The sequence below is a fragment of the Protopterus annectens genome, chromosome 1.part1 (assembly GCF_019279795.1).
Source record: "Protopterus annectens isolate FY-2018-M chromosome 1.part1, PAN1.0, whole genome shotgun sequence".
Lineage (NCBI taxonomy): Eukaryota > Metazoa > Chordata > Ceratodontiformes > Protopteridae > Protopterus > Protopterus annectens.
Genome location: NC_056726.1, coordinates 572,329,170 through 572,353,260, shown reverse-complemented (window position 1 = coordinate 572,353,260; position 24,091 = coordinate 572,329,170). Strand labels below are relative to the sequence as shown.

Genomic DNA, 24,091 nt, shown 5'->3' with positions numbered 1-24,091 from the left:
CATGTGACAGTGTGTTGAATGCTTACTGTTTAATAGATACTGCTGCAGTAAGAAATAATAAGAAGTTTATGCCACCTTTTCTGCATGAAGGAATTAAGAGATTTCAGTCTATGGCTGAATTTGAATATGAGATGTTGTTTAAAGATTTTGATTTGAGACAAACTCAGTATAATTTATCTAAAAAAAGAGTGGTTAGTGTTGATTGATTTTTCTAGACAAAAAGAGTTGATTATTAAGCCTTCTGACAAGGGTAATAAGGTTCTAATAATGCATTATACCCAATACCTTAAGATGTGTCTTGATTTATTAGAAGTTGAAACAGTATATAAAAAGGTTAACAACGATATGATAGAACAAGCTAAGAAAAAGTATGCTCTGTTGATTTCAAGGGGTCTGAGACTGGGTTACTGGTGTGAAGAGGATGTTAAGAACAAACTATTAGGTGTTGATTCTGGTCCAGCTTATTTTTATTGTTTGCCCAAAATACATAAGGACAGCATGAATCCACCAGGTCGCCCTATTGTCTCAGCATCTAAATATTTTTTGCATAATTTGGGTGTCATCTTGCATGGTATTCTGTTAAAAGAAGCTCGCTTATTTCCTTCTTATATTCAAGACTCTCTTGATTTTTTAGAGAAAATTAAAAATATTAGATGGAATGATAACATGTATTGGGTTACGTTAGATGTCAGAAGCTTGTATACTAACATCCAACATGTTCATGGGTTAGAGGCGATATTATGTCAGATGGGTGATACCCCTTTCACTCATTATGTTTTAGATTTAGTTAAGTTTTGTTTAGAAAATAATTATTTTTATTTTGAAAACTATATCATCAAATTCAAGGTACAGCAATGGGTGCTCCATTCGCACGCATGTATGCTAATATCTTCATGGGCTTAGTACAGAATGAATGTATTTATAAAACTTTTTTCTTTAGGAATTTTGTTAAATATTATTTCAGATACATAGATGATTTTATTTTTTTATGTGAAGGGGGTTTTGATTTGATAAATATTTTTGTACAAGAAATTCAAGTGAACAGATTTAATATATCATTTGATGGTTTACAATCTGGTTGAAAAGTTTCATTTTTGGATATTAATTTATGTGGCTTAAATGGCAGCAAGATTATGACTAGCATTCATAGAAAATTTGAGTCAGTTAATGAATTTTTACTGGGTACCAGTTGTCATCCTAGGCACACTATTGATTCGTTGCCTTATGGAGAATTTTTAAGAATTTCTAGATTGTGCAATGACCAAGATAATTTTATGAATGAAGTAGAGCAGACTAGGAATATGTTTATTAGAAGGAAATATGATACTAAATCTATTGATAGGGATATTAAATAAATATTTGATATTAGATTTAATAATAATAATAATAAAAAAATTAAAAGAAATTTTAGGAATCAAAATAATGTGATTATTAATAATACTGAAGTAGATAATTTTTTTATTATTTCTACATATAATATACTTAGTGAGGATATTAGACAATGTATTTTATATCTTTGGGAATTTTTGAAAAATTTTGGGGATTTAATAGGTTTAAGTAATAAAAAATTAATTTTTTCGTATAAAAGGGGTAGGAACATCAAAGACATGCTGGTTCATACTAAATTTGTTAGACCTGATGTTACTTTCCCGTTACAAATTTATGTTAAAGGTATGAAGCCTTGTGGGAAATGTAGTGTATGTTCTTACACAGGGAGTTCTTTCTCCATTATTAATAATATTCGTTTTATACCTAATGGTGTTTATGATTGTAGAACAGAGGGGGTTGTTTATGCTATGAAGTGTGTGTGTAATAAATTTTATATTGGGCAAACGAAAAGAATGTTTAAGGTGAGAATGTTGGAACACTTGAGGGATATTCGTATAAACAAAAATGAGAGTCCGGTGGCCCAACATTTTAAGGAATGTCATAATAGTAGTCCAGTGGGCTTGAAAATGACTATTTTGGAACATATTCCAAATGATCATTTTGACAGAGAAAGAGTTAAAAGTATGCTTTTAAAAAAATAAGCTATTTTTATTTTAAAATATAGGACTTTGATTCCCAAAGGTTTGAATGTAGAATTTTGTTGGAAAAGTATCCTGTAATTTAATGTATGTCTTTAAATTTTAACTAGCTTAATTGATTGATTGTTTTTTAATTGGTATCAAATTGTGTATATATACTGTGTAAAATGTGTGAACTGTTACTCCTTGAAGGCTAACTGTGGCTGAGGCGCTAGAGACAATAAATTCTTTGACTGCTTGGATCTGTGTTCTTTTTCGTTTGTGGTGAAGCAATTTGGTGCTGTGGCTTTGCACTTTGTGTGGTGTTGTATTTGGTATGTTAGTGAGTACTATGTTCAGAACATTTGAGCCTCTTGTGGGTGTGCTGAGTAGCTGTTCCATAGCATTTGCATTGACAAAGTCCAAGAACCTCTGAGCCAGCATGTTTGTGGTCATGTATGTTTTCCAGTCAATGGTAGTTTAATTAAAATCACCAATGAATAAGGTGTTGGGCTGTATGGCAAGTGACTGCAGTAAATTCAGGTATGCAGTATGCTTTTCCTGTTTCATGGTGGGGGACCTATAGCTAGCTATGATGTGGTAGGGGGCTTTGCCTATAGTTAATTGGACATGGAGTAGTTTGACCAGTATTGAGGTATACTTATCCTTAATGAAGATGGATACTCCTTCTTCCTTTGGTTCTTTCATGCTCAGTTTTGTTCTGAACGTACGGAAGACATTGTAGCCCTGCACAGCTGTGGTGCTTTTCGCACCTTTGAACCATGTCTCAGTGACTGCACAAACATTAGTATCTTCCAAAGTGAGGAGTGCTTCCAAAAAGTGCAGTTCCTTGTTTAGACTCCCACCATTAAGTAGCAGTACCTTCACTTTACCTAGAGAGGATTTTGTTATGTTAGGAGGTTGGTTATTTTGACACTGCCTAAAAAAAAAGCACAAAATGGGTGGCTAATGCCTTTGCAGGTATACGAAAGCCTAGAGGAGATAGGTGCAGACCATCTCTGGCAAAGCAGCATGGCCTGTCGACCTTGTCTTCCCAAGCGGACAGATATTGGATTCCCTTGCACTGACACCAGAAGCTAAGCAAATTGTTAAAATCCTACAACATTTATACTGGAATTCATGAAATAGCTTGGAAACTCCTAAATTTATTTCTGTCTTTCATCATATTCTTTGAGAACCTGGTCAGCAGAAGAGCCAAACAATAACTCTATCTAAATCAGAATCTCGACACAGTATCTGCACTACTGTACACACTCTTCAAAGCATGCCTGCATAACTTGGGCAAGGTAGAAACAGTATGATGATTCTTCTTCTTTCGGCTTTTCTAGGTTAGGGGTCGCCACAGCAGATCATCTGTCCGCTCATGATTGGCAGTGCAGTTTTACAGTGTCGAGTTGCCAGCCCGGTGCCCAACCTTCCACAGAAGGCACACACACGCACACACTCACACCTAGGGCCAATTTAGAGTATCCAATCCACCTACTGCATGTCTTTGGGATGTGGGAGGAAACCGGAAGAAACCCACGCGACCACAGGGAGGACATGCAGACTCCGCACAGAAGGCACCCCAGCAGTAGAAACAGTATGATTAAAAAAAAAAAAAAAAAAAACTATTTTCCAGGAAGTGATTTAGCAAATTTCTTTAGACTATCCATACAACAAAGCATAGACTTCCAAAGGTATGCCTGACAACTGACAATTCTGAAAGCCAAAGTGGAAGAAGAAAACATTCTCTTATCTAGACAGACCAATCCTTGCCTTCCTTGTTAGCAGGTGAAGGGTTGGTCTTCAAAACCAATCTAGTCCCAACAACAGATGCAGTGAATATTGCAGCTGGGTCTGATCTAAGGCGAGAGAAAAGAAATGTATTAGTCTGAGTCACTTTATACATCTTATCTGCTGTGTTAGGGATTGATGGCTGGATAACAGGGCGATTACAAGCAGCACTCAACAAATTTTCCAAGGTTAGCATAACAGGAAGGAATGGCCATAATATCCATTTGTAACATATCATAATATCTCCTTAGTTCAGAAGGGAGCCTCTATTTGTTCCAATAAAATATTGCTTTCATCAAGGCTATGGTCTAATTAAAAAAGTATTCCTCCATGTGAGGAAAATAAAAAAGAAGTTATGTACTTACCATAACGTTCCATGTGAGTTGTTCATCTCGCCTTCATTCTTACACATGGGTTCAGAGCCGATCCATCAGCTCCGAGTCGGCCGCTTTCACAAGCTCAAGGTTTTAGAGTAACTCGAGGCCAAGTCCCTATCCCATGATGCTCTATGTCTCACCTCAGATCTAGTTTGCAGATCCTAGCCTGTAAAACATAACACCTGAAAGGAACTCCAGCCGGAGTAGGAAATCCTAGAAAAAGACCAACCAGGCTGCAAGTCTTACTCGTTCTTCAAGAAACCTGTAAGGGGAAGGCGGGTGGAAATGTAAGAATGAAAGTGAGATGAACAACTCACATGGAACGTTATGGTAAGAACGTAACTTTTTTATGTGAAGTTGTTCAATCTCGCCATTCACTCTTACACATGGGTAGCATCCCCAGCACCCTAACCCTGGGTGGCTCACGGGAGTATATTCCTGAGGACAGTGGAACCAAAGGAAGCCCTGTCCCTGGAGGCCCTATCTATTTTGTAATGCGTGATGAAGATATGCGGTTGAAACCAAGTGGCAGCTGCACATATAGTGTCCAAAGGCAGCCTAGCCACATAAGCTGAGGAAGTAGAAACAGCCCTAGTGGAATGCGCTTTCATGCTATGTTCTAATGGTTGATTCACTGAGGAATATGTACATTTTATGCAATCAGTTAACCATTTGAAAAGAGTAACTTTGGATACTGGTAGCCCTTTCATAGTGTCAGCAAGAGAAACAAAGAGTTGTTCTGATTTTCTAAATTCTTTTGTTCTGTCCAAACAGAATCTTAATTGCCTGTGAACATCAAGCTTATGCAACATATACTCCAAATTGTTAGAATGGTTACTGAAGAAAGTTGGGAGTTCAATAGTTTGATTCAGGTTATTCTCGGAACACACCTTTGGAAGGAAGGAAGGGTTAAGTCCTCAGTGACACTCTGTCGGGATGAAACACCAAATATGGGGGTTTGATAGATAGGGCCTGAAGTTCGGATACTCTACATGCTGAGGCAATGGCTACCAAGAAGATTGTTTTCCAAGAGAGAAACTTTAAATGGCAGGATGATGCAGGCTCAAAGGGAGAAAGAATGATCCGTGACAACAAAAGGTTGACTAACAGGTGGTCTAAGATGCATGGTACCCTTTAAGAAGGCCCTACATAGTCTGAGACATTAGGTTAGAACCTTCAGATCAGAGGTGAAAATTCAAAATTGCAGCCAATTGAACTCTTATAGTGGCAGCTGCAACACCTTCATGAAAAAACTTAGTCAGGAATTCCAAAATGCTAGCAATTGGGGCGACGTAAGGGTCAATATTATTTTGGGAAGCCCAAAAAAAGCAAATTGCTTCCATTGGCTTGCATACAACTTTCTGGTGGAAGCTTTATGAGAGGATACAAGAATATGCTGTACCTCCGAGGAGAAATTGTGTGACCTGGCTAAGTTGGGAATTGGAGCAGCCAAGCTGTCAATCTGAGGGAATGAAGAGAAGGATGAAGGGCCCCTGACGAATGTGTCAGTAGATCTGGAACTGGGTCCAGAATCCAAGCTTCCTCCAGTTGGTAGAGTCGAAGGAAGGGAAACCAAATCTGTCAAGGCCAAAATTGGGCTAATAAAATTACAGTCCTCCCCAGGGCTTTGGCTTTCTACAAGAATTTCGGATTCAGGGGAATTGGTGGAAAGGCATATAGGAGTCCCAGGGGCCAATCGTGTACAAGCGAATCCCTTGGGCTGTCCCCTGGTGGGGGATTCAGGGCAAAGTAGCTTCTGCATTTGGCATTCATAGGGGATGCAAACAGTTCGCAGCAAGGTCGGCCCCAACTGCGGAAAACCATCTCTGCAACCTCGTCTTTTTGGGACCACTCGTGCGGCATCAGAAAGGCTCTGCTCAGTTTGTCCGCTATCACGTTGGATTTCCCCGGGATATGCGTGGCTATCAGAAAGTGCCTGGTGGACACAGCCCACTGCCAAATTCTCAGAGCCTCTCAACATAAGGGGTAAGACTTGGTTCCCCCTTGTTTGATGTACTAGACCACAGGCATGTTGTCGGTCTGGATCGCAATCGTCCCCAGAGGTAGAGAGTCGTGGAAGTACTGCAACACCAAAAGCACCTCTCTCAACTCCAGGACACTGATGTGCAACTGTGACTCTCGTCTCTGACCAGGTGTTGTTCTTCCCTGAAAAAGCCCCTCCCCCTATCAGAGAAGCATCTGTGGTCACTGTGACTGATGGCGGGGGAAGAACAAATGGGTGACCTACTGTTACCTGATGGCTGGTCATCCACCAAAGAAGATCCTTCCTGCATGGCTCACAAGGGCAGTTAGCTTAGTACTAACCTATGAACCTATGAACCTATGAATCTGTAATTATTATCAAGAATGACATTGGAAGTAGTTGGAAAGACCACTGGGTGAAGAGCAACCATTGAAGAACTTATAAAGAAAGACATTGGCAACCTTTAAACACTGGACCCCACCCAGTTTAGATTTGCGAAGGGCCGATCTTGTCTCCTGAACCTGACTGACTTCTTCGAATCAGTATCCAGAGCCGTGGACAAGGGGAGGCGGTCCACACAGCCTATTTGGACCTCACCGATGCCTTCGACACCATCCCCCACTCTGGAATCATAGATAAATTTACTAAGCTGGGCATTAATCCCTACATCACTCGATGGGTTGCCAACTGGCTTACTCACAGAACCCACACTGTAAAAGTAACCAACTTCAAATCCAGCTCTAGACAAGTGACAAGTGGAGAAACTCAGGGTTCAATCCTGGGACCGCTCTTGTTTGGCATCATCTTCTCTGAAGGACAGGCCAACACTAAGGGACTCTGGCTAACAAAGTTCGCAGATGACTGTAAACTGGGAGCCATTACTGAATCCCCAAATGATGTGGATACTCTACAAAAGGGCCTTACAGAAACAGATGATTGGTGCCAGAGCCATGGGTTCAAGCTCACTTCCAAGAAATGTATAGTTATCCCCTTTGGGAAAAAACATGTACCCCTGAATTATCACAAAGGTGGCAGTACACTAAACACCGAAAATATGATGAGACTTAGGGACACAGGTGGACAGTGGTCTCACCTTCGATAACCACATCGCCACAACAGTCAGGAAATCCTTCTATGTAGCACACCTCATCACTAAGTGCTTTTCATGCAGAAAAAAGGAGGCCACTGTCCCACTGTATTCATCCATCATTAGACCCATTATAGAATACAACACCTCATTTGGTATGTACCTCTCAAGACATCTGCAACAACTGGAAAGGTCGCAGACATACCTCACTAAAAGAATTACAGGCCTAAAGCAGATGCCCTATGCTGACCGACTTAAAAAACTCCAGCTATACTCTGTCGCATATAGTCTACTCAGTGGCGATCTCTGCTTAACATACAAGGCTATGTCAAACCCAGAGCTGTTGGACATACTACATTTAAAGAAATCCCAATCCCTCAGAGCCACACGCTCCAGGGATCTAAACCTTGTCATCACAATAAACAAAACATGCTGGAGGGATAGGTTCCTGACCCAGAAACTCCCCAGACTCTGGAATAGACTGCCCATACACGTCAAACAGAGCATCTCTTCAGCCCTCTTCAAAAGGAACCTTGACGATTGGATGAGAGAAAGGAAATCCACCCCGGGGATCACATCAGTCGCCCTGCTAGACAGGGGTCCAAGGAAGTAAATAGTGTGGGAAGAAATAGCCAGGGAACTGTTATGGCTAGGCTTGTATAGGCCCTAGGGCCAATAGCCTAGTACCAACCTATGAACCTATTCTCATGTGCATACGCCCCAGAGGAACTGCTATGAGTGTTGCTGCCATGGTACCTAGTAGTTTCGACACTTGACAGGCTGGTACTTTTGTTCCCGTCAGGATGTCTGCTACCTGTTTTCGAAGAGTGACTATTCTGTCCAGTGGCAATTTTACCATGGCAGTGGTGGTGTCTAAGTCTGCTCCGATAAAGGAAATATGCTGCGATGGTGACAATGCAGACTTGTCGAAATTTATAGTGATTCCTAACTGACAGCACAGATTGAGTGTGTGATCCCTGGATAGAAGTAGCTGATGCCTGGAGGCAGCGGTAAGGAGCCAGTTGTCCAGATACAAAAACACTCGGAATCCTAGATGCCTCAGCTGAGCCATAACCACTGCCATGCATTTGGTAAACACTCTGGGGGCTGTTGTGAGACCAAAGGGCAGTGCTCGAAACTGATAGTGACTGGCTCCCAGTCGGAAACGGAAGTGATCTCTGGATGGTCTGGCCATTTTGATATGATAGTACGCATCCTTGAGATCTATAGAGCACATCCAATTGCCCATTCCTAGGAACGGAAGAATCGATTGAAGCGTGACCATCCGGAACATCTTCTTTACAAAGGCGTTGAGTCTGCTGAGATCCATGATGGGCCTCCAGTCTCCTGTTTTCTTTGGAACTAAAAAGAACCTGGAGTAGGTTCCGAATCCTATTTGGTCTGCTGGGACTGGCTGGATGACACTTTTCCTGCAGCCTTTGAATTTCTATAGCCACTTGATCCCTGAGACTGGGTGGAATGTCTGGGATTTTTCTTCGTACGGGTGGGAGTTCTGAGAACGGAATGACATAACCTCTGGCAACAATTCTTTCTACCCACGAATCTTTTGTAATTTCTAGCCAGGCGTCTAGATACAAACACAAGTGGCCCCCGACTGCCTCCAGAGTAGGATAGCTGGGCCTCCTTTCAGGAGCACTTGGAGGGCTTACCAAAGAACTGATCCCTGTCGCCCTGACTTTGCGGACCCCCTCTGCCGGCTGAGCGGCATCTTCCATTATTACCCCCTCCTCTGCCCCTGGTGGGGGGTTCACTACGTGTGTTCTGAAAAGCTCCTTGGGACTTCCGGAACCACATTTTTCCTCCCTTTTGCCCTTTGGGGTATGGTCTAGTAGGGGTGGAAAAACAGACTCCTACGGCAGATAGAGTCTTTCCATCTTGCTCACACCTAGTGAGGGTCTCCTTGACTTTGGGCCCGAAAAGGGATAAGCCAACAAATGGGGTGTTAACAAAGGAAGACTTGAAGGCTTCCACAAAGGAGCATATGCGCATCCAGGAATGTCTCCGAAGAGCTACTGCTGAACCCGCTGCCTGACTTGAACCATCGGCTGCATAAGAAATGAGCTCATGGACGAGTTAACTATGGAATTAAGGGTATTAAGCTGGGCTGTCACCTTATCAGAGACACCTCCATCTGTACTACCCTGTAGAGTATCTCCAAGCTCTTTTAGGAGATCTCTTTGAAGACGGGTAAAATGTGTCAAATAGTTGAGCAATTGCATAGCAAAAGTCTCAGAACTAAAGATGCGTTTCCCATACCTGTCCATAGTTCTGGAATCTCTATTAGGAGGAAGGACAGTAGAAGAGGTTTCAGACATCTCTTTCTTGGTGGCCGCCGCCACCACCATGGCATCAATCAGCACTCCCTTGGTAAGGAACAGTTTGTCTTGGGGTGACGTAATAAATTTGTTGGGCCTTCGAGGGACAGGTTCCATAGCATCAGGAGACTCACACGCCCCACTAGCAACCAACTCCATTAGTTCATTGAAGGGCGGAGTCACCTAGGAGGTGGAGGGTTGAGACCCAAAGGCCTTCAGAAGCACAGACTCATCATCAGTTGGGCTAATGGACTGCCAGTCACCCCTCTGCTTAAGGACTTCAAGGATATCAGAAAAGGAGATATCCTCTGAAAGGAACCGTGGGGACCTTCTGACTCCTCTAAATTGGTGTCTGATGTAATAGACTCCTGCGGGGAGTCCAAATGCCTCCTCTTGCAAAGCTTCTTCCTGGGAACCTCATCAGTGGAGGCTTCCGGTGAGGTCTCAGTAGAACATGGGTCACCCAATGGGGCTACCTGAGGCTCTAGGTCTTGACGCTTTACAGGGACCTATGATGTAGAGGTAGAAAGCGACACTTTAGGGGAGGAGGAGGAAGGCCCTGATGACTGAGTCTTAGAAGACATAACCCTCCTCATAGCATTGAAGGCTCCACTGCTCCGACGCGAGGAAGCAGCCGGTTCCAAAGAAGACGGCAACCTCCCCGGCGCCGACACAGTGGGCTCCGACCCAGAGGAAGGAGATGAACTCATCCGCGCCGAAGCTCCGAGAGGAAGGGTCGGAACCAACACATAGGTTCGACTCTCCCCCACAGAGCCGACCAGAGAGTGCCGGCTCCCAGACTCCTCAAACAGCACCGAAGTAGTCTGAGTTGACGGAGCCGATAGCACCGGAACAGGCCTCGGCTCTGAAGGATCCACAATCATCAGTTCCACCTCCACCAGCTCTGAAGGCCCTGCTTGGCTCGGAGGAGGAGTAGACAGCAGATAAAATGATCTTCGGCTCCGAAACCGGTTGGTTCAAAGCAGACAGTAATTTGGCTAGTGCCGAGGTCTCAAGAAGCCTCTGCACCACTCGGTCCACATCGGACAGGGTTCTCGAAGAACGAGTCGAAGGTATCGAAGAAGCCACCAACTGCAAACTGGGTGATCTCAAAGTTTCGGAGACCGGTTCCAATACCGGGGACCAGCTCTGAAGACTGTGGAACTGGTGACTGCACCTTAACAGCAAGGCTTGGAGCCAACGACTTAGGCTCCGATGAAGCTTTAGAGGACTTTGAACCCTTCGATGACTTGGAAGCCTGGTCAGCCTTGTCCAAAGACTCCTGTAAATCTGGTTTCAGCAAACCCCTGTCCAACAGTTTTCTCCTGTGCTCCAGTAACACTCTGCTGCTAAAAGAGTGGCAAATGAAGCAATCCTCCTGGAGATGGAGACCTTGGGAAACAGGTGGACAGTAGTCTCTCCTTTAATAATCACATCGCCACAGTGGTCAGGAAATCCTTCTACGTGCCTTACCTCATAGGTTTCTCATCCAGAAAAAAAGAGGTCATTGTTCCCCTCTACTCATCACTCATTAGACCCATTATAGAGTACAACGCCCCTTTTGGTATGTACCTCACAAGACATCTACAACAACTGGAAAGGCCACAGAATTACCTTACAAAGAGGATTACTGGCCTCAAACAGATGCCCTATGCAGGCCGTCTCAAAAAACTCCAGCTTTACTCTGTTGCATATCGCCTACTCAGAGGCGATCTCTACCTAACATACAAAGCTATGTCAAACCCAGAGCTGTTGGACATGCTACACCTAAAGAAGTCCCAATCCCTCTGAGCTACATGCTCTAGGAACCTAAACCTTGTCACCACAATAAACAGGACATGCTGGAGGGATAGATTCTTGTCCCAGAGGCTTCCCATACTCTGGAACAGGCTACCCATCTAGGTCAAGCAAAGTTCTTCATTAGCACTCAAGAAAAATCTTGAGTGGATGGAAAATAGGAAATACACCCTGGGGATCACTTCTGTGTCTCTGCTCGACAGTGGCACAGGAAAATAACTTTCTTGGGTGGCGTAAGCCAGGGAACCTTCTTGGCTAGGCTTATGTAGGCCCTTGGGCCGATAGCCTAGAACCTACCTATGAAAACAGATACTCACATTCCACATATCATATGCAGGTGCAACACTCGGGACAGAATGCTAGAATGATCAAGATTAAAAAAATATTCCAAACATAGAATAAGAAAACATCCTATAACATCACATATATTACCCATAACAATGGAAGTACCTTCATGGATAGGAGATGTCTCTGAAAAGGCACCTTCCTCATCACCACTATGCAACTCTGCCACTGGGATGCCGTCACACAGCTGTTCTTCCAGAATTTCCTCAAGCCGCTGAACAATCTCTGTAAATGACGGCCTCTGTATCGCATTCATCTGTAAGTGACAATCAGAGATGCATTTTTATTGTGTTTAAAGAATGACCAACAAAATTTATTTTCTTACAGCTGAAGGCTTAATTCTAACAGCCAAGTGTCAGACTGCATTATCGACAAAAGCTAAAGCACTGCAAGAAATTTCTTTGTTCTAGTAGCAACTACTTTCTAATATACATACTTACCATAGGTGAATATGTCTGGCACGGACAGCTGCAGCTGGTTTAACCAATAAGATTATCTCACCCAGGAAGACATTGTCCATCTTTCAAAGATGTCAACAATTTATTTTGAAGATGTGCTCCTTCTATCTAACTCAGTGCCATATTACTTGCATTCCTGACCACCAGCTGAGCTTTGTTGCTTATGTACAAGTGAAAATAAAACAAAAGGGAGTTAATTTTACATTATAACCACACACACCAAGTTATACGACTTTAAAGCCTCCACACTACTGTTGTGGTTGGAAGGAAGAAGGGTCAATATAGGATTCATCCCAGAAGTTCCTTTAGAAAATCTTCAGATATGTTGTGTGCACATATCAGAACCATCTTACATTCCTAAGCAGCTTAAAGAGTCAAGAAGTAAGAAATACAGAACAAGGCAATGAGAGACCAAGACAAGATTCCTTTAAAGGGCAGCTCTGCTAAAGTGACCTAAGATCTCTATAGTGTAACTCAAACTTTATGCCTTGCAAAACATCTGCACAGAAGCCCAAGTAATTGCAGTCCAAATACCAATACTGCTATGGAAGCATGTTGTCTACCTGCTCCACTTCTGACAAATTTGATAAGTGGTACACTTCCAAAATGGGCAGCCAAGAGAAGCAGGAATTGATGGAGAAGGTGTTCCCTAACTTTGAAACTGCCTCACTCCCCTTGGAGACTGAGGAACACATGTGTGTGTGTATGTATGTGTGTATATATATATATATATATATATATATATATACACACACACATACACAATTTTTTATGGTTACAAACCAGTTAAGGAAGGGGGAAATCCACAGGGTTTCAAGCATGACCGTTTCAAAGTGTAAGCTGTGCTACCCGAATCTGATATCCCTGTATACTCACCCTCACAAAGCAAGGAAATAGTCACAGGGCAAATAGAGACAAAGTCTCCCTGCCTCACAGTAGGACTGTAGCTGTGGAACATTACTACTTTGCCCCAACTCTAGAGTGAAAATGGATGGTATAAAAATGCTGGTTTGCAGACTGATGACATGACACTCGAAAGACCACCTTAAATGATGGAGATCTTGAGGCATTTTCTATATCTGTAGGTCTTCCTAATCAATGTCAGAACAAGAGAAGTTAGTTTACTCAAGCCAAGTTCAATAACCTCACGTGACAACATCACATCAAGACTGACGGACTTAGCAACGAAGAAATGGATTTTCAGGAAGAAATGCTCACTGAAGTTAAATGAAAGGTTGTGGTCCAATCAAGTGACTGTAAAAAAAAATGTACTTAAAAAAATAAAATAAAACAGTCTGACACAATAAAATGGGCAGCACTGTATTAGAAAAAAATTAAGTATGACATGTGGCACTTGACCGGGCTGTTTTGGATGAATACCTTAGATAAATTGGACACAAGCACTATTCTCTATGAAAATACTTCAAAGGTTTAAGTTTAAGTGCTTGCGAACTTCCAAGATGGCTGCACAGTGAGTAGCAGCTTATTTCTAGCTCTCCCAGTATGAAAACAGAAACTCAACAGGAAAGGCCAGTAGACTTGTGTTTATGGGTACATTTCAGTAAATGCACTGCCTGGATGCCAGGAATAAAGAAATACAGAAGATCTGGAAAAAATCAGCTACAAAAAGTGAGGAAGAAATACTGACTGGGGAAAGTTCTGTAGCTGTTCAGAAAAAGCAATGCAAGTTTCAGACATGACTTCCAGTAACCAACAGGAAGATGTAAGACAGCTGCATACACAGCTGGTTAAAATAAAGAAAACAGTGATGGAGTACACCAGCAAAATCAACAAAAGGCTGAAACAAATAGAAGAAGCTTTAAATAGATATTCAGATGGGATGATAAAACTGCAAAAATCAAACGTCAAAATAAAGAAAAGGCTGTCTGAATACGAGATTGCTCAGGAAGAGATGTTTAAAAAAAAAAGTAAAATTAGAGGACAGAGCACATAGGGAAAAACCTGAGATTTTCAGCTACACCAGTGAAGCTGTAAGAAACAGACTGCATTAATTTTATGAAAACACAAATAAGCAACTGGACTGGTATTCCACAGCAGGAGTTGTTAGTTGAAAGGGCGCATTGTGTGTATGCTCCAAACCTGGCTATAATAAAGCAACTTAGACCTTTAATAGTAAAGATGCAATCTCACCATCAAGGAGGAGTTGATTCTGACAACTGAGCCAGAAGGACGAAATACTAAAAGTGGGAGACAGCAGAGTGTTTGTGGAGAATGATTACTCATTGTATATCAGACAGAAGAGGAGCAAATTTATTCCACTATTCAGGGAATGCTGAAATGCAGGCTTGGCATTCAAACTGCCGTACCCAGCTGTCGTCAAAGTATTCTTCCCTGGGGGGACAAAATGATTTTTTTGATGAAGTACACTCTAAGGAGTAAATACAAAAGTTTGTCCTACAAAAAGCAAGCTGTGAAACGTTGATTATCCAAAACATCAATTAACCTGTTAGAACGCAGTTTTCCAAAGTTTTCTGGTAGGAAAAATTATAAACTATGAATATGTAAACTTAATATGCATTTGCTTGCATTTTTTGAGCTTTTACTACAACAACATACTGTACCGTTTTGTACTTGCAGTAAATTTGTTTTATTTTTCTTGTTTAATGTTCATCAAAAACATTTTTATAAGTTTTTTTATCTGATTCAATTATACGTTTGATTGTCTGAACTACTCTAGGTCATAATTAGTTTGGATAATTGACTCACTACTGTAAATGAACATTGAATATTATGAGGGCTTTTCTAGCAAACACATGTATGCTCAGTAACAGTTCTGCAGCTGATCTTCATGTTTCCATGGAAACAATCTGATAAAGAGAAACTGGCTACCTGGTTCTCATGTCTCTATGGAGACAATCTGATAAAAAGGAACTGGCTACAGTTTGGTGGAGCGTGACTAGCTGAGGGGGAAAATAAGAAAAGACAAATTGGCTAGGAGATAATGTTCTCTGAAAGCATTCAGGGGCTTTTCCAAGGTAGTTAATGTTCTCTGAAAACATTCAGGGGTTTTCCCAACTGGAAGTGCTATAAATAAAAAAACAAAACCAATCAGTACTATAGACTGTATTATGCATCTTACCATGGGTGACCTTTCTTTTAGGTTAACTCAAGTCTGTCAGTGCAGCTGTCAGTTTGGGACTTCTGTTCCTGTTAGAAGGGTAAAACTTCAATATTTGAAGGTGCACATAGCTTTGCGTGTTAGTATTAAGTTAATAGGTTGTAGGTGGGCATTGGGGGTGTGTTTTTTTTTTTGAAGATTTTCAATAAAATAAAAAATATTATAAGATGTGACATAGGCTCAAATGTATATGACAGGAAACAACTGCATAAATGTTCAACCTGCTAAACAGTGTATGCATGCAACACAAAAGCTGGAACTAAAAGTGTTGTACATAAAAAGTGGGAATAATAACTTTTTAATATAATGATGTTCTCTTTAATATCTTTAAATGTAAACAAGGAAGAGTAGTGAACCATATTAAAAATGTAGAGTGCAAATAGTTATGTTACAGGAGACACACTTAGAAAGAACTGAACATGTTAATTTGATAAAGAAAGGTTTTCAGTATGGTTATTCAGTGAAATACCTGGGACAAAGTAAAACAGGAGTAATTGTATTAACTATAAGAGGAGCTCCAATAATGATAGAAGAAGATAAAAAGATAATAATGACATATTTGTAATGCTAAGGCGTTAACGGCAAGAGAGGAGGATTACACTGGCATGTACTTACATTAATGCTATAATGGAACTTAAAATTCTGGGAGAAATAATTAGTTTTCAGCAAGGTATATTACTTATAGGTGGGGACTGGAATTTGATTTGCAGCAGTGAAGATATGTCTGGGGGCCCAGAAGGGAAAATATAACAAAGGAGGGTAGATTTTTGAAAAAAATTTATGAAAATATTTGGCATAGAAGATGTGAAATCAAAAATAGGATTTCAGAGTGAATTTACATATTATTACCAAAGATATAAAAACTGGGCTAGGCTAGACAGGATTTACATTTCACAGGAACATGTGCATTTTAATTGAAGGTCTTGATACCCAACCAATAACTACTTTAGATCATGCGCCAGCAATAGCTAAAATAAAAACACAGGGTAATGAAATAAAAATGAGACACTGGCACTTTCCTGCCTATCTGTTAAAAAGAGAGGACTAAGGAATGGGTAGTGGTGATTATTCAGAAGCTGTTAGACAGGATAGAAATTTCTTCTGAAAATATAGCTAGGGAGTGGGATAAAATTAACGTGTAGTTTAAAAATAGGGTGGAAATAAAAGAAAGGGAGCTATAGTCAAGAAGTAAGAATTATTTAGAGGGACTGACAAATGTGAAAGTATTGCACAATAGGGGGAAGCTCACAGAATAAGAAGAGGATCAACTGCAGAATGGAAGGCAGAAAATAAGGGATTACCTCAGAAATACACACAAGCTTAGAAAGACTGCTGTTAAGCAACTGTTTTTTGATAACAGTAGGCCACAAAAACTTTTAGCACAATGGCTCAGGCAACAAAGTAGAAAGGGCTGTCACAAAAATTAGGCAGCCTATAACAAAGAAGGTAACAAGAGATCCTGTAGAGGTATCAGAAATATCTCAGAAATTCTATTAGCGTCTCTACAAAGCAGAGAAGTATGAAAATCAAGAAAACCTACAAATGGAAATGTTTATGGAAGAATTCAATAGTCTAAGGTTAGAGGTGGATGAGACTCCGTTACTAACAGGATAGGAGAATAGGAGAACATGAGATAAAAATTGTGGCGTATAACCAATCTACAGGAAAGTCCCCAGGAATAGGTGGTATTCCTGTGGAAGTTTGAAAACTAGGCGGAAAAAAATGCTAAAGATCTGGAAGGTTTTGTTTAACAGTATCTTAAGAGGAGGAGAGGTTATCATCATCCTGGAAGAAAGTGGTGGTACCTGTAATACCTAAAGAGGGTAAAGATCCATAAGGTCCAATTTCATACAGGCCCATTTCAATACTAAATCATGCTTACAAAGTACTCATGTCTATAATGGATAAAAGAATGGCAAAAGTAATGCCAAAACTGATAGATATGAATCAATGTAGTTTTGAGGAGGGGAAGCAAATATTTGACAACGTTAACAGAAAGCTATGATCCAGAGGGAAGCAGAATGTAAGAAAATACCATTGTTGTTTGTGGGTCTTGATGCAGAGAAAGCAGGTGCTGCCTCACCATGGTCCACTTTCTCCACTGCTTGTGTGGGGCTTTGGGAACCTCCAACAGGTGGATTGTTAATACTACACCTGGAAACAAAAAAAGCAACAAAATAAGCCAGCCTTTAGGTTGGGCGCATGGAATGCAAGAACAATGACTCCAGGCCTTATGGAAGAACTACAGACCATCAGTGATGCATGGAAGACTGCAGTCATTAATGAGCTGAGCAGATTGCAGATGGACATTGCGGTTCTCCAAGAAACAAGGCTAACGTCCACTGGACATCTCAGGGAGAAAGACTTCACTTTTTTTCTGGCATGGGATGCTTCCAGAAGAGACCAGGGAACATGGTATTGGTTTCCAATGAGAAGCAGCCTTAATGGCTCAGTCATACCACCAAATGTGGGAAATGAGAGAATGCTAAAAATTCAGCTACAAACACCCCTGGCCAACATTGTCAGTGTCTACCTGCCTACTTTAACTTTTACCCAGGAAGTCAAGGACAAGTTCCATGATGAGTTTAGTACTGCCATCAGCGTGGTCCCTTCCCATGAACCATTATTCATTCTTGGCAACTGTAATGCCAGAGTTGGCAGTGACCATCACAGATGGCCATCACATGATCTGGGACAATTCAGAACAGAAAGATGAATGAAAACGGACAGCATCTCCTTAAACTTTGTTCCCAATATGACCTCTGCATAACCAACACGTTCTTCAATGTCAAGCCCTAGCACAAAGTTTTGTGGTGATACCAAAGATTGAAACATTGACACCAGCTTGACCTTGTCCTCACCAAAAGCAGCAGTATAGCAAGTGTTAGTTATCAGAGTGAAGACTGTGACACTGACCACTCGCTCATGTGTAGTAAAGGTAAAGAGAACAGCCAGTTGCGCAGATTCTTTTGTTCAAGCACTTGAAAAGGTCTTGCCCCACCCAGATGGCACTGACATCAACAACAGGTGGGAAAAACTACGGGATGCAATCTATAACACTGCAGTATCTATCTTTGGGAAGAAGACAGTCAAGTGTACTGACTGGTTTGAAGCACACACTGAAGTGCTGACACCCCTGACTGAGAAGAAGATACAGGCCACCGGCTGCATACGGGTATTCTCCCAGTGAGGAGAACTTGCATGCACTCCCATGTGCTCAGAGTCAAGTGCAGCAGGTAGCTCAGCGATGTGCAAATGATTATTGGCTGTAACTTTGCATCAAGATTCAGCAGGCCATGGACATCGATATCATGCAAGGAACGTATGATGGAATTAAGCAAGCCATTGGTATATCACAAAGGAAGATCGCCACACGCATGTCAGCCACAGGTGAGGTCTAGAAGGGCATAACTAAGCAGATGGAATGTTGAGTGGAAGACTCCTTGCAGCTGTATGCTAGACAAACAGTTAGAGAGAGACCCCTGAATGGCAACCTGTCTCTGCCAACTATGACTGAACTTGATGCTGAGCCCACCATGGAAGAACTCAGCAATGTACTAAAAGCACTCTCTTCTGGAACAGCCCCCAGGAAAGATGGTAGCCCCTCAAAAATCCTTAAATGTGACAGTGGTATCCTAATCTTGGAGCTGGATGCAAATGCTAGAGAGAAGTTAGTGCACCGCAAAATGAGTGATGCCAATATAGTTGCTATCTATAAGAATAAAGGTGGCAAAAGTGATTGCAACAACTATCACAGCATCTCCCTTCTCAGTATTGTGGGGAAGCTGTTTACACGTGTTGTCCTGAAGAGGCTCCATATTCTTGTGGACAGAGTTTGCCCAGAGTCTCAGCATGGGCTCAGAGCTGAACGGTCTACTACAGACATGGGTTTCTCTGTTAGACAACTAAAAGAAAAGTGCAGACAGCAAAACAAACCTCTGTATATTGCCTTCATTGATCTGACCAAGCAATTCTGGAAAAGATCATCTGTCCTCCAAAACTGCTTAGCATTATTAGGGCCTTCCATGAAGGGCGCTCATCATGTACGATGGATACATATCCAAACCTTTCAAGATTCTCAGTGCAGTGAAGCAGGGGTAAGTACTGGCTCTAATACTGTTTGGTATATTTTTTCAGTTCTGCTGAAATTTGCTTTTGGAACTGCTACAGAGGGTGTCCTTCTCTGAATAAGAATGGACAGCAACCTCTTCAAACTGTCGAGGCTTAGATCAAAGTTCAGGGTGCTTAGGAAGCATCTGAGAGAGTTCTTGTTCACTGTTGACATAACTACTGCTGCTCGCACTCAGCAGGAACTTCAGTCACTCATGACTTAATCTAAGGATGCACATGTGGAATTTGGCCTCACAATCAGTTTAAAGAAGATCCAGGTGACAGGCCAAAATGTGGGCAATGATCCATCTATCAGGGTGAGCAACTACAAGCTGGAGGTTGTCCAAGAGTTCATGTATCTAGGCTCTATGATCTCTGACAACTTGTCACTTGATAGAGAGATCAGCAAGAACATTGAAAAAATGCCACACTGTTCTCCAGGCTGATGAAGAGAGTATGAGCTAATAATAAGCGCACTGTGCACACGAAGGTGCAGGTTTACACAGCCTGTGTTTTGAGCACATTACTGTATGCCAGTGAAACATAGACTTTGCTCTTAGAACAACAGCAGAGGCTAAATGTATGCATATGTGCTGCCTTAGGTGCACACTTGGTTTCACATGGCAGGACAAGATCCCCAACAGCACAGTACTTGAGAGGACAAGCACCATCTCCACGGTCACACTCCTCAAAACGAGGCATATGCATTGGTTGGGTCATGTGTCATGCATGATGGACGGCCAAATATACTGAAAAACCTCTTCTTCGGAGAGCACGAGTCAGGAAAGAGGCCGAAACGGTAACCCAAATTGCGCTACAAGGACATACGCAAGTGTAATCTCGGCAGTCTCTCCATCAGTGTGAACACCTGACAGTATCTTGCCTCAGACAGGTACGCCTAGAAATGGGAAGTGAAGGAAGCTCCCACTACATATGAAACCACAGTAGCAAGGACAGCAGAGGATAAGAGAGCCCTCAGGAAGATTCTTGCTCGTGATACTAGACTAACATCTGCCTACATCTGCTCAGAGTGTGGAAAGGACTGCCACTCCTGGATTGGACTGCACAGCTACAGAAGACGCTGCTCGAATCAGTCCAAAAGGGGAGCAAACCCATGGTCCTTTGGGATCGAACGATGCCTACCACTGCTACTTAACATGGCAAGATTATACCCTCATTTCCAACTGCTTTCCACTGCACTCCAACACTACAGTCATTGGATAAAGTTAGGTATACATATACAGTCATTGGATAAAGTTAGGTGGTTAGAGCTATAAGAACTGAAAACTGCAGAATGCAGAGAGACAGATAGTGCTTAGGAATATAATATTTCACAGCACGACATTTGCAACTATGCAACATGCTGCTCATCAGGCCAAGCATTCTTTTTTTAAATAAAACATAGCAAACAGCATTATTTGTGCCCCCACCTTAAGTACCACTATGAGCAGAGCCCTACTAACTCAACTTACTGGCACCTATGTTCTTTTATTTAATTAATTAAATAAATAAATAAATAAATAAATAAATGTTCTTACATGTAATTACATGATGCAGTACTTGAAGTACATGCAAAACAATGGAAGTACTGCAGTTAAACATGATTATTAAGACTCAGTCTAGGATGTTACTGGGACTGTGATGCATTCTTACCTATTCTAGAGAACACAGATACTGCCATGGATTGATCCTACCAAGCAGAAGCAGTGGCATTCTTTAAAAGCAAGAAAGGTGAGAAGCCCTTTCCTTCTTAGTAAAGGACCACTTAGCAAAATAAAGCCAACTATTACATTAAGTTGGTGTTTTCTAGAAGCCATATGTCACATTTCAAAGATACTGCAACACAAACTTGACATCCACATACCGGATGTCCAAACTGTCAATGTGACAAGACCAGCTATACAGCAGGTGACAGAGCTGACCAACTGCAGTGTTGGCTGTTGAGAAGTTGTGCATAAAAACATTCTGCTGTACCATATTGTGCATCAAATAACACTGCTTAGTCAGAAGGAAAAAGACAAGCTGGCACTCAATGGACTTTAACAGCCCATACAGAAACAAAATGTAAGGGTTTCTGGTGCACTGTCTTCACATGCAGCAAGTGCTTCATAAGTAAAATGATGACTACATCTGTGAAGAACACTGAGGAACTAGGTCAATGTACACCCCTACTAACCCAGTATCAAAATCATTAAAACAGACCAGCTAATGCAACAGATTAAGCAGCAGGCTTGCATCTCAAGGTATAGACTGGCCATCATCATTCAGAAGCTGACATCTAAAATGGAAACAAAAATTATATGGTGTCTTAATTTGAAGCATTCCTTAAAGCAACTGCTCCAAAGGAACAAGACAGCCAGCACAGAACAATGACTCTCCCTGACAGAAAATGAAAAAGATATCCTTTCAAAAATGATCAATTCATAACAACAAAATGTTATATGGATGATAAAATCACTATGCTGATGTTCGTTCATTTCCTGTCTGCAACATCGCCTATCTGAACCAATCAAAATACTGACTGTTTGACAGAACCCCTGCCAAAGGACTCATCTGCAAACATGTCTGCACAATCTGTGGCAAAATGTTCATAACGTCCAACAGAAGTACGCTGATGCTTGGCCATACATACAAGTGTCTTCTCTCCAATCTGGCTGACAGCAAGACCACACACCTTCAGTCACTGAAGTTCAAAAATAACTTAAAAGGGGAGGGCCGTCAAAACAATAATATATCACTTTCCCACTACAGAGGCCAAGGGCTTTAAGGTTCATAAGTTAATATGAGGCTAACTGCACTTGCAAACCATTTTAAGCCTAGCCAATTATCCCATTTGGTGCATAAAAATAACCCACACTGTTGGAGTTTAGAACCTCCGATCCCCTTCCAAAATTTATATTTACACATTACTTATACATTACTTATACATTACTCTAGCGAAATTACTAGCTCAAAACATATATATACTTGGAGGGGACTCATTTGTTGCGATAAAGCATTTAGCAGCTGCTTTTATAGACATATGGAGGGGACCCATGCATTGGGATAAAGTATTTAGGAGTTGCCTCTGTCCATTAGTAGTATGTCAGTTGGCATGGGGTAAACTTCCTATTTTCCATCCATTGATCCAAGTTACACTTCACTGGAATGTGGTCAGGGATGAACCTCATTTTACGTGGATGGGGTGTCTGTTCCAGAGCAATGGTATCCTCTGTGAGATATACTTGTCCCCCCACACCATTCTGTAAATACTGTAGTAGTAGTTTAGGTCCCTGGATCAAGTATTTCCAATATCATGAGACTTACAGATGTGAAGTAAGTCCATCAGTAATGGGTTAGAGGATGCCTTGTATGCTAGGTACAAGACACCTCTCTCATCAGTTTGTAACAGACCAATTATAGTGATAGGGCATTGAGGTGGTCCATACAGGGCATACTTTTTAGGCCTTGTATGCTATTTATGTGGTATCTCTGCAGGCGTTCCAGTTGTTGCATGTGCTTGTACAGATGCATGCCAAAAGGGGCATTATAATCAAGGATTATCCTAATCAGGGCTGATTAAAGGAGGTGGCAACATGCTTGGATCTAGAAGCAATCCCCTTGTTTTTGAGCTGCATAATATAGAAGGACTTCCTTACCACAGTAGATGCTTGCTGGTCAAAAATTAAGTCACTCTCCACATCAGTTCTAAACTCCAAAACTACTGGATTAACTTTTACGGATGTGTTGTCAACGTGGTTGTTCCCTAGGGGAGTTGACTTTCCAAAGGACAGACAATAATGCATTTTTTTGGCATTTAGCTTTAGTCCCAGAGTATGGCACCAGTTATTTGTTTGGGATACGTCTTCCTATAGGATGGCTGAGTCTTTTGGGGATTCAATCACTGTTCCTACCTTGCAGTCATCTACAAACTTAGACAGCCAGAGCCCTTTGGGGACTATACTGGTGACTGGCCTTTTTTGTGGAAGTAGCTACCTTTACTTTGATTTTGTGCATCCTATCTGTGAGCCAGCTGGCACTCTAGAAGGTGGTGAAGGAGTTTATTCTTAGTTCTTTAAGCTTTTCTACAATTCCCAAGTGGGTCAAGAAGGGGATTGTGTCAAAAGCCTTTGCCAGGTCAAGGTAGGTGGTGTGTACTGCTTTACCTCTGTCCACTGCTTTGATGGCCCTTTCAAAAAAGTCCACCAGGTTGAGGTAATGTTTGTAAGCTTAGTGAGAAGGGTTGCATAATCTCGGATTCAAACTATCTTGCCATATCAATAAATACTTTGCCAGTAAGCAAGAGGGGATTGCCCATCCTGTCACTGTACCTGGCACTAGGTAAATAGTGATCATGGTGTTAAAACCTATTCTAAACCTATATTGGAAGTCTGCCAACATGTCACATTTACTGATGTTCACTATGACTGATTTATAAACAAGGTTTTGAAATATTTAACTTAGTGGTCATGGGCTTGATATAGAGTACAAATCATCTGGAGTTTTCTGTTGATTGCCTTTGGAAGTGGAAGTATTGTTGTGTACACTTGAAATTGGCAGGTACCATAACCTCTTGAGAGAAAAGGCTGAAAGGGTTTGACAGAGGTTCTCCATATGTTAAGAAGTCACTTTTACATACAGCAAATGGACAAGTGAGATCAAAATAAACATGACAG

The 24,091-nt window shown here is 41.5% G+C and overlaps 1 protein-coding gene across 1 annotated transcript in view; it reads right to left on the bottom strand.

Moving 5' to 3' along the window:
- TESK1 (testis associated actin remodelling kinase 1) overlaps window positions 1-24,091 on the bottom strand; it is a 1,265,203-nt gene that overhangs the window by 53,962 nt on the left and 1,187,150 nt on the right. The window contains exon 9 of the mRNA XM_044076820.1: window positions 11,835-11,985. Within this exon, the coding sequence (XP_043932755.1) occupies window positions 11,835-11,985 (151 nt within the window). The remainder of the gene's footprint in view (window positions 1-11,834; window positions 11,986-24,091) is intronic.